At 34.1% G+C, this 12,469-nt stretch overlaps 1 protein-coding gene across 1 annotated transcript; it reads left to right on the forward strand.

Moving 5' to 3' along the window:
- Positions 1 to 3,087: 3,087 nt before the first annotated feature.
- On the forward strand, positions 3,088 to 11,020 carry LOC149222486 (uncharacterized). The gene is made up of 10 exons (XM_089387609.1): positions 3,088 to 3,486; positions 4,979 to 5,165; positions 6,419 to 6,552; positions 6,647 to 6,759; positions 6,875 to 6,962; positions 7,080 to 7,220; positions 7,729 to 7,884; positions 10,479 to 10,558; positions 10,756 to 10,805; positions 10,893 to 11,020. Exons 1-10 carry the CDS (start codon positions 3,181 to 3,183, stop codon positions 11,018 to 11,020), a joined length of 1,383 nt encoding a protein of 460 aa, XP_089243735.1. The 5' UTR covers positions 3,088 to 3,180.
- The last annotated feature ends 1,449 nt before the right edge of the window (positions 11,021 to 12,469 follow it).

The raw sequence follows: 12,469 nt of genomic DNA on the forward strand, positions 1-12,469 counted from the left end.
CTAGAGTGCTCCAAGTAAACTCTAGTGACCAAGGGAGTGAGTGAGAGAGAGAGAATAATGAGAGAGCTCCAAACTTGAACTGACAAAAGCCATGAACTAATCCTCAGAAGCCTTTTTATGCATGATGCCTCTAATTTCTTCATTTTCCATTATTTTCCTTTAATTTCCTCCTCACATGCAACTTGTGACCTTTTACTTCCTTTTCTCCTATTTTCCTTTATTTTCATAAATTAATGTGCCAAAATGCCTTTTTGTCTTTTAATGCCTTTGCCTTAGCATTTTCCAATTTTCCCTAGCCAAACACACATCTAGTGATGCCCACTAGTGTATATTTTCCCAACATTCAGCTTGGAATACGTGTCCCTTACCTGTGGTCTTAGTTTTCCTTTATTAACTTTTATTACAATGAACTTTTCACCAGGGTTGTTACACTATGGGTTGCCCGAAAAGGAAACATTGATTCTACCAGAGCAGATAGTAGAAAAATAGGACATGGTAGAAGCAACTTCAGGCGAGGGGGGTAGATGAAATCATAAAAATAGATATGATTTATGATTATGGAAGAAAAGGACATGAAGCCAAAACATGCAGAATTCCATGGGAGAAGATCAAAGAATAAGAAGAAACAAGAAAGTCTCCAGAACAAGAAAAAGGTAACTCACAGAATCAACTCATTACATTGTTGCTCACTGTAATATTGGTTTGCATGAGGATGTGTTTAACATTGCATCTGCTTCAGAACATCAAGATGGGCCTATCTCTTTTTTGGACCTTCGTTCATGCAAATCATACCCAAAGTCAAATTCAACAAAACTATTTTATATTATTTCTCATAGGCTAGACATTTTGATATCACAAGGACAATGAAAGAATGTTCAACAATATTCACAAGTGATTTGAAGTTGCAAGAGCAAAAATCTTCTAGGGAAACATTGGGCTTTTCTTCCTTGGTAGGGATGAAAACTAGGGAAATTAAGGGGATGGGGAGTGGGTGGATAACAAGATAGTCCCATTTTGGATAACAAGATAGTCCCATTTTTTTCGCTTGTCAATTTTATTCTTCTCTTCATTTCAGTGGGTTGAAAATTTCTTTATGGTGTTGGAAAATGTTAGGGGCTCCTAAGGCTCCACTAGGGGTTTAGGGCCTTTCCATTGCAATTAGGACTTTCTCTACGCCTTGATTTAACTTCAATTGAGTAGCCATTAAATGTTCTAGCTTTTTACAAAATGAAACAATAAAATGTTTCATTGCATGATTTGACTTGATTTGAGTAGCCATTAAATGTTCTAGCTCTTTACAAAAAAAAGAAAATAGAATATATTCATAAGGTAGTTCTTGATTCCACTAGGATCTTGCCCTCTCCAGTAAAATTGTATTACGAAGCCCTTTACTGAAGATCTAAGTTTAGATTCAAGGAAAATAGATCAACTCCTCCATGTCTTTGATGTAGTCATAGGAAATGAGCTCTCTAACTAAAACTTTACCATCTTAAAAGTTCACTTGAAAGTTTAAGACTCTTACGTAAATTAGATTAAAAGTGATGGTCATTTTTGTTTTAATTTTGAACATCCAAAACTTAAAAATAAATCTTATTCTTTCCAAAAACCAAGCCTTTTTTTAAACCTTTACTCTTCTCTCATTCATTTGTAAATATACAAACGAAATAATCTTTAAAAAAAATATACATATAAGACCTCTAAATCTCCTCATAAATACATTTTACTTATAACCCACCCTTTATTTTCCTAACATTCCATCCAAATCTCTTACTTTAAAGAAAAAGCGACCAAATCACAAAGTTTACTTCCAAGTCCAGCGCAAGCTTGATTTTGAAGCTTTACTCTTCTCTCATTCATTTGTAAATATACAAATGAAATAATCTTATTTTTTTTTTTATACATATAGACCTCTAATTCTCCTCATAATTACATTTACTTATAACCCACCTTTTATTTTCCCAACATTTCATCCAAATCTCTTACTTTAAGGAAAAAGGGAACCCGCTGACAAAGTTTAGTTTCCAAGTCCAGTTTAAGTTTGATTGTTGAAGAATTCATCTGGCACAATGATTTGACTCCTAACCAGATAACAAAATTTAGTTGATTGTTGAAGGATTTATCTTGCAAAATGATTTAAGTGCTAACCAGATTATAAAATTTAGTTTCCAAGTCCAACTCAAGTTTGATTATTGAAGGATTTATCTATAAAGACATACATACTTTATCTATGAAAACATACATACTTTACCTACCTCTAATTTTGAACATATAACTTCTTAAAAAAAACACATATCCTTACCCATTAAACACACTACACTTTATTAAAAAAATTATGACTATAAAGCCTAATCACAACTTATTTTAACTTGCAGCGTAAATATACATTGCACAAGTGAGAAGCGTTGAACATTCATGTGCACGTTGGTAAATTGTTCACGCGTTACAAGTTCAACAAAGTCGACCGTACTCTAACAAAAGGTAAAGGGGCACACAATTGGAAGTCCAATGATGCATTTTGTAGCCAAACAATGCCAGAGAGCATGTCCAAATATGAATTTTGCAGTCAAAACAACGCCAGAGCGCATGTCCAAATATGTATGCATTTTGTGGGCAAACAATACCAATGCCAGCGGGCATTGCTCAAATTTACATTGTGGTTTTGAAAATCCATGGATTTAGATTCATTCAGTTGAAACAGAAATCATAACTCGACAAATTGCGCAAGTGCCCAACATAGACATCCCAAAAAATAAGGAGACGGGCTACCAATTAATTGGTTGGCTGCGCTTAGCATTTTTACTGGTTCATTTCATTTTTACTTGTTTTAGTTTTAGTACCGCATCTGGACTTGGTCACCCTAAAGTTTCGCTTGAACATTTCCAAACATTTCCAAGGATGCCCGTCGGCGGGTACCGCCATACAATGCTAGGCAGTTTTCAGTTTACATCGTCATCAGCAAATCGTCCTTATATCACCATCTTTTGCCCGCTTCAAGCTCTGGGCGTTAGCGGCTCCATTAGCGACTACCCAGAGGGAGGACTAGTTGATCACACAGAACAAATGGAATTCTCCGGGGCCTGCACTCTTGGACGGCTCTGTAGATTTCTAATATTGGTGGGGTGTTTCTTGGATTCTGCGTATTCTTTCACCCCACATCCTCCGTTTCCAAGTTCGTCGCTAATGGGAGGCAAGCGATTTCATTCATTAACAGCGATGAAGCTCAAATCCCGTAGGCGGCCCCTTTCTCTGGAGTTAACAACCCATCACTACATGCAAACTCTGGATCATTTTACCTTCAAACCAGACGGATATCGAACGTTCCCGCAGAGATATCTAGTGAATAACACTTACTGGGGAGGCCCTCAAAAAAATTCTCCAATATTTGTGTGCCTCGGTGCCGAGTCAGAAATCACATCTCAGCTCTCTGATTTTGGGATAATAACTGAACATGCTGCCAATTTCAAAGCGCTCATCGTCTTTATCGAGGTACTTTTCTGTTTTAATATACATACGGTTTCATCTCAATCCATACTCTAACATGTGTATGGATATTATTTCATTTCGTTTCTTTATATATATATATATTTCAAGAGATAAAAACGGTGTTTTTTTTTTTTAATGCTTTTTTTATTATAAAAATGAAAGAGAAGTAAATTTTTATAGTTTCATGCAATCATAGTATTCTTCTATCCCAACCATATACATAAAACAATCATATTTAAGCGTCTATTTATCCTATTTACTACCCTTACATCTTCTGTAATTACCTCCATGCTTGCTATTGTTCTCCCAAAGAAAAAATTGTCACACACCTAAAAAAAAATTATGAAACACCTAATCTGGAAATCCTCGTGTTTCTGATTTATACTATTTGATCCATCTTTTGTACCTTTCCTTTTCCTTTTCCTTTTCCTTACCAGCTCAAAAATTTGGAACTCCCCTCTTTGCCATATCTCAAAAGTATAAAACAAAAAACAGAGAAACCTCTTACAAGAAAATGATGCTGTCAACCTTGATTTTAACATCTTTTTCAAGAGTTGCATAATAGATCTGACTGTCAACCTCGATTTTGACATCTTTTTCAAGAACTGCATAATAGATTTTACCTGAGCTTTCTTTATATCTCGAGCCTTCTTTAAACCTCTTTTAGACAGATGATCGGCAGTTATGTTTTGTTCTCTATAGACATGATCAAATTGGATGTGCTCAAAGAAGCTTACTAAATCCTTTAAGTTGTTCATCCAATTGAATAAAATGGGTAAATTAAACTAATTGTGCTCCTTTACCCAATTAATGATACCCTTAGCATCACCATATACCTGTAGCTTCTCAATCCCCAACCACACTTTGCTGTAAATAGAACTCCCCACAACACTATAATCTCAACTCTATTGTTGGTATCAATTCCTCCTTCCCACTAAAAGTGATAATAGTAACCTGGTTTGTTTATTATGAAAGCTACTAACTATGCTCTTTTATCCCATCAATAATATTTTTGACATCACCATATACATGAAGCCTCTCAATCCCAGCCACTCACTTTGCAGCAGATAGAACTCCCCAAAACCCTATAAATCTCAGCTCCCACTCCCTTTGCAGCAGATAGAACTCCCCAAAACCCTATACATCTCAGCTCTATTTTTTTGTGTTGATTCCTCATTCCCACCGGAAGTAACAATAATAACCTGGTTTGTTTATTATGAAAGCTCCACATCCCCATCTTCTCTTTTCACATACCCGATCCAAGATCCAAGAACCACACTGAAAGACATTCCATGTGTTTTATTCTAATCTGCATTTTTTTCTGCAGTCTTTTTACCGGTCCAATCTCAGTGAAATAAACCGTGGCATTAATAACATCCACACGAACCGAAGCTATTTTCTGTTAAAAAATAATAGCGTTTCTATATATATACTATTTCATTTCATTGCTTTGTTTCACAGAATTCATGTGTTTTGTGTGGTGTTTTTAATGAAGCACCGATATTATGGGACTTCGATGCCCTTCGGCAGCCTAGAGGAGTCGTACGTGAATGCGAGTACTCTGGGCTATTACACTGCTTCTCAGGCCTTGGCAGATTACGCAATTCTCATCACTGATTTGAAGAAAAACCTATCGGCCAACGATTGTCCGGTGGTGGTCTTCGGTGGATCATACAGCGGAAGTAAGTTTCGACCTCTCCCCACAAACATAGACAATAATTTTTCCTCTCCCGAAATATTTCAAAACACACATGATTATGGCAATGCAATGAATCACTGTTGGTGTACATGCACTTAGACTAGCTGTGTTGGTGTACATGCACCTAGATTAGCTCGAGTTAACTTATTGCTTGCATGTGGCACATGTACACATTAACATAAGATAAAGCACACTTAGCTTTAGTTATTGCATGTACAACTAAGCTTAACTTAGTTGCTTTTATGTATTTATTCTAAAACTAATATTGGAGAATCAATTTTTTTTCTTTTCTCAATTCTTGCTGGCTTCCTTCCTTCTCTTGCAAGCTTGTTTATTGTTTTGCAGATCTAGATCTGTGTATCTCAAAAATCTTACATGGTATCAGAACATAGGAATTTGTAATCAGTGCACAAGCAATTTTATTTGCAGGTTCAGAAGATTGAAGCAACAACAAAGAATGGAATCTAAATTGGAGTTTCCACAATCGGCAATTCTCAGTCCATATAATTATTTCCAATGGAAGCCAAAGATTCAACTTCATCTGACAAGTAGAGACTTATTTCTAATAACCATGGAAACGGAAGTTGAACCAACATCGGCAATGGAGAAAACAACATATTTCAATCGCATGGACGAGGCCTTCGGCATCTTATGTTTATCTATTTCTCCATTGCCGATGTTGGTTCAACTTCCGTTTCCATGGTTATTCGAAATAAGCCTCTACTTCTGAGATGAAGTTGAATCTTTGGCTTCCATTCGAAATAATTATATGGAGTGAGAATTGCCGATTGTGGAAACTCCAATTTAGACTCCATTCTTTGTTGTTGCTTCAATCTTCAAATAAAATTGCTTGTGCACTGATTGCATCACACTCACCTAAGTTATCTTTAAGGGGGGGTGTTGGTGTACATGCACTTAGACTAGCTGTTTTGGTGTACATGCACCTAGATTAGCTCCAGTTAACTTATTGCTTGCACGTGGCACATATACACATTAACATAAGATAAATCACACTTAGCTTTAGTTATTGCATGTACAACTAAGCTTAATTTAGTTGCTTTTATGTATTTATTCCAAAACTAATATTGTAGAATCAAATTTTTTTTCTTTTCTCAATTCTTTCTCAATTCCTTCCTTCTCTTGCAAACTTTTTATTGTTTTGCAGATCTAGATCTGTGTATCTCAAAAATCTTACAATCACTTAATGTCGAGCTTAACGAACGATTGTGTGTGCAGTGTTGGCCGCGTGGATGCGATTGAAGTACCCGCACATCGCAATCGGCGCGCTCGCATCCTCTGCGCCCATTTTGTATTTAGAAGACTTGACGCCTCACGATGCGTATGACAGAGTTGTCACCAAAGATTTCAGGGTATCATATCTCGCCTCAACGCAATTCTCAAATTAATCCATTCATAATATAACAATAGTTGCATTAATTCACATCGCTATTTTGGTTGCCGCAGGATGCGAGCGAGATCTGTTATCAGAACATCAAAGCATCGTGGGCAGAGATGGAGAAAGTTGCGTCCCAACCTGAAGGCCTGAAAAAATTGGCCAAACTTTTCAACACCTGCGAGTATACTACTCGTCACTTCTTGTCTTCGCAAACTATCTTCCCTCAAATTAACACGAAATCTTCACTTCTCCATGTTTACGCAATTAACAATCCGGCTTGACATTGCGTTTTTCAGATCTCTGAGCAGTTGGGTAGACTTATTCTACTGGATTTACCAAGAATTCCAAGTAGCAGCGCAGTACAGTTTTCCACGAGTGAAAGCAGTAATAACATATACATTCATTCTAATTTGCTCCAATTTATGATCCCATCTTCCAATTTGAGTTGAATTCTGCAGGATTGAGGTGTTGGGGTTAAATCGTGATTTAATTATTATGCAGATATGCAGGGCAATTAATAGTCAAGCTCCAGGCACGGATAATCTTACTCGATTAGCTGCTGGAGCGAAATACGCTAACGGAGACTCCGGCTGTTTGGATCTAGGTTTTCGGAATGCAACACCCAGTGGATGGGGTTGGCAGGTTTTTAACGTTTTTTCTTTTTTAACAAAATTGCGAATTTCTCGATCAAAGATCCCATCCATAGTAAAAGGGTTGTTTTAGAGAAAAATTAAATTGTGATATTTTAGATTTTAGATTTTTGTGATGTGAGAATGTCTTTGAATTAATTATATTAAGATTTGGGTAATGCTTTGAATTAATTAATGTAATCAATTTTCAGAATAAAAGTTAGTCAAAATTTTGAAATCATATGAGTTATATTAAATTTTAATAATATATTTAATCAGAAACATATTTTCATTATGATATTTTATGCGGTTGTAATATTTTATTTATATTAGAATATAAGTGTTTTATTATGCATAGTTTACTTATCAATCCTGTAATTTCAATAAATTTTTACCAAATTTTAAAAAAATTAAATCAGAAAAATCTATGGAAAAAACTTCCAAAAAAATTAATTACCTGCTAATATCTGTATTTCCTTAGTACATGCATGCAGTGATTAATAATTCCCTGTATTTGCCAGACGTGCACCGAAATGTTCATCCCTCTCGCTCCGGACGCACGTACAACCATGTTTCCTTCGCTGCCATTTGATCTCAAAGCCTATTTGAAGGAGTGCCAGGAGGAATATGGAGTGCTGCCACGGCCACACTGGGTCACCACCCAATTCGGCGGCCATGTGAGTATACCTTTATATATAAATATATCTTATTTATTCTACATTTCAATATTGATTTTGATTTTATATTTTTCTTTGTTGGTTTAAAAATTGTGTGTTTTTTTAATAAATTTAAATGAATATTATTATTATATAATTTTAAGATTAAGGCCAAACAAAATTACTTATTGTCACGCTCTTACACTTGCGGTAGTCTTCCAACCACTTGTAGCGAGGTGCGGCACTATCGAACGCTTTCTTTTTAACAATACTAACATTCGTGGGCTACGCCTACTCCAACATTAACATACTTAGTTTACGTTTTTACGACCAACTAAAGCATTATCCTTTATACTTTAGTGAAGACCCTTCTCAATTATTAACCATGTACAATAAACCGAGAACATCAACAATAATCAAGTACAAAGGGAGGGGCAACTCCCAGAAAGTCTGCCCAACAATGTATTATAACAGCTTTTCTTCAATAGTACAAATACAAGTGATGCTTGACAATCTTCAAGCCAACACTTAGAATAATTTTACAACAAGGCATAAACCAGCCTTTTTACAACATTCCCTGCATCTTTGCATAAGAAGGAGTGCTCACCCGAGCCACTCAACCTCCCTACCAAATCCTGCATAAAACCGCACACTAGAACTCCCTCAAACCGTAACCGTTCACATAAGACAACTTACGAAGTCCTTAATTCTTATGCGCATGAGATATGCGCATATCCTTCCAAGACTACGCACTTTTCCCCTTGTCCTTATGCGAGAGTTATGAGCGAAGATCGTTGGTGATTATGAGCTCCATACATGTTTTATTTATATGCTTGCATCATGCTTATTCACCTTTAAGGCCGACCACTTAACTTATGTCATGAAGCCCTCCACATAATATTTTATGATGTCGGCTTTGTTATATTTTATGCCCCATGTGAATGCGTATAAAACCTTCGTATACTCTTATAACATGTGCGTATAAGTGAGGAATGACACTTAGTCATTTTTCGGTGTGCATAGTTTTGTCGTATTTATCGTCGCAAGCTGACCGCATATCATCGCACTTGTGTCGCAAACCATCGTTCAGCGCGCCCACCCGCACGCCCGTCCACGGCCGTGCACGATCGCACGCCCGACGCCCGTCGCACCCGCAACCGAAGGTCCTAACACTTACTGTATTTATGAGACAAAAATCTACTTCCAAATAACAATTTAATTACTAAATTTAAAAAAAAAACACATACTCTACTTTCTTTAATTTTAAAGCTATAACTTTTAAGAAAAAACACGTAATTTTAACAATTAAATCCACTAAAGCTATTTAAAAACATCATAAACTTGAGAAGAAATCCACCTATTATTACTCTGCCTTGCCCCGACTGCAGGCCGTATATTTCATCGTCAACTACGAAATATCATTAAATATAGCAAAAAATATTCATTTGACTCACATTGAAAATACGAGCGAGATTGTTGTGGGTAATGAAAAAAACTAAGAACAGGATTGATGCCACATGCTTCGAACTTTCGCATTCCGATCCACCGCTACAGCTTTCACAACGGAATGCCCATTTATATCGCATATTTAATTCTCCGAAAATATGGCTATAAGAATGGTTTCAATGATTTTCTCTGATTTTAGTAAAAATTAAAACTAGTTTAAGAATGGTTTCAATGATTTTCTCTCATTTTAGTAAAAAATAAAATTGATGATGATGATTAGTTTCTGAATTCACATATTTAATTTTCTGAAAACATTGTTTTAAGAATGGATTCAATGATTTTTATTTAATTTTCTGAAAACATTGTTTTAAGAATGGATTCAATGATTTTCTCTGATTTTAGTAAAAACATTAAATTTGTTTAATATTAAGATTAGTTTGTTTCAGGGTAGTTTAATTGGTTAATTCGAAAAATGTGAAATTGTTGAAATTTGAAAAATCCAGGTTCAAATTTGTACTAGGAAGAAGACATATCTTAACCCTACATGTCAGGCTGGCTATTGGATTCCTGTGAAATAACCAAAAAAAAAAAACCTCTGAATTCACATTAATATCCTATTTTTATTTCAAAAAAATTAATTTGATAATTAGATACAAAACTAAATATTAATGTGAAAATATTCTCCAAAAATGTAAAATTATTCTGTTTCGATATAAACAAAGAATATATTTATGCTTGATTTGTTTTCTACTCGTGGCCAATGAGAATATATTTATGCTTGATTTGTTTTCTACTCGTGGTCAATGGGTCCGCTACCTAAGACCTTTCTGGTTTTGACCTTATGCCCTCCCATTAGCAAGGCCCCGGCTTGACCAATTGAGCTAACCCTTGGGGCTGATATAACGCTTTGTTATAATAAGTTTACATTTGATTAAAAAAATTATATTTTCATTTTTTAAGATTATTAAAATAAAATGATATTAATAAATTATATATAAATTTTTTCAATATGTGTTTATTTTATTTATTTTTTAATATTAACCTTTTATTTATAATTTGAATTTAGTGTAAATATTATTTTGTTATAAAAATTACTGAAAATTTTGTATTTGAAGTAATTTAACCGGTTTGATTAAAGTAAATTTAATTTTCGCTATATCTTTTTGCAGAATATAAAGAGAGTGCTCAAACATTTTGGAAGTAATATCATTTTTTCTAATGGTTTGAGAGATCCATACAGTAGTGGGGGGTAAGAATTTTTCGTAATATATTTTATGCATAATTAATATTTTCATTAATTATTTATTTAATTACATGTATGATACATGTGAAATTGTGGGTTGTGAAGAATATCTCAAATAAGGTTATCATTATCACCACTATTATTATCACCTCTATTTGTAATGTATAATTAATATTTACCGATGGTTTTCCATGAAATTGTAGTGTTCTTGAGAACATATCAAAGAGCATTGTGGCTATTACTACTAAAAAAGGTATTGATTTTTTTATGTTTAATTTTTTCCTAGTCAATTTAAATAGGAAAAGAATATAACCAAAAGTAGTGATTTGATAATGTGCAGGTGTCCATTGTGAGGATATTATATCTACAACTAGTGGTGATCCAAAATGGCTGAAGAAGCAACGATCAAAGGAAATAAAAGTCATAAGGCGATGGATTCATGGCTATGAAAAGTCAATGACAATATAGTGCCTCATTTTCTTCTACTGGTTCTTCTTATTGTTTAAGGAAACTTATTCATAAATGACTTGGTTAATTGAATTGTACTTTGAGGATGAAACCTAAATCTTTCCACTATCCAATTAGCATTTAGTCATGGTTTTGCATTGGTTCATTTATATATTTTATGATGACAATATGGAGGAGTTGAAATGTATTGTTATGATATAACTAGCCACAGTAATATAAATTAAATGTTTGGTATAGGCCTATAGGCATACATCCATAATAAGCATCAAAACACTTACTTACTTCATGATACATTGCTGAAATTAAAAACAATGATAAATGTAACTAAATTATAACATTATTTTAAATTATTGTCATTATATATATATAACAAGATTATTAACTTTAGAAATTTACTCACACTTTACCATGGACATTCTTGATACGTAAATAACTTTTGTTTCAATACCATGACTTATTAATATCACTACATATTTTAGTATTATGATTACATCATCAAAAAATTTAATTTGATAACTAAATATAAAACTAAATACTGGTGGTTCTCACTAAATAAAGTGTGTTATCTTATATTTTCAATAATTACGTTAAAAATAAACTTTGATATAAAAAATAAAATATATATTAAATACAACCATAAAACCTAATTTCCCTCGATTACATGTGTCTTTCACAGAAACCTTTTGGTATCCAACAACATGAATGTTAATCGTGTAAAGAGGAACATGTTAATTTTGTAGAGAACAACTCATTAATTAGTTAAAATGAATGGTATCACCTTAAACATATAATTTTTTATAGCTTTTTTCCTCATAAACATATATAGCTCTTTATGATAATAAAAATGATTTTTTTATAAATTTAATGTATTTATAGATAAATTTTTAATATAGTAATTTATTACATATGTATTTGAAAAAAGAAAAATATTAATAGTATTTTATAAAATCGCTAAAATAAAATAAAATAATAAGTTATAAATTTTTGAAATATAATTTTATTTTATTATTATTATTTTATATATATATATTAATATTATATCTATATTTTGAATTTAAAGTAAATAATATGTTTATATAAAAGTTATTGAGTAAGGTCGTGGAGGCGGCGTAGTGGTAAAGTCGGCCTCGTCATGACGGACCGGTCTTGTGTTCGATCCCGAGCAAGGTCGTAGCTCGTCGTGCGAGTAGTAACCGAACCGGGCCAAGCCCACTACCTTTTTCCCCGGATGCGGGTGCATGCGAAGGATGAGCGGCAGGTGGCTCGTCACATGGGCAGCTGCCAGCCCGGACGAGCCACCATAAACCAACACGCCCAAGCAATGAATGCGAAGGAGGAATTAGACAGCGGAAGGACCAGTTCGGCTCCAGAACAATTCATGGCGATAGGGATTAACCTTGGGAAGTTAAATTGGTTTAAGGTGACATTCAATGCGCAGACTGGTACAAG

The sequence above is a fragment of the Pinus tabuliformis genome, chromosome Q, assembly GCF_031772625.1.
Source record: "Pinus tabuliformis cultivar Carrire ecotype Pingquan chromosome Q, CPIR1, whole genome shotgun sequence".
Taxonomy (NCBI): Eukaryota; Viridiplantae; Streptophyta; class Pinopsida; order Pinales; family Pinaceae; genus Pinus; species Pinus tabuliformis.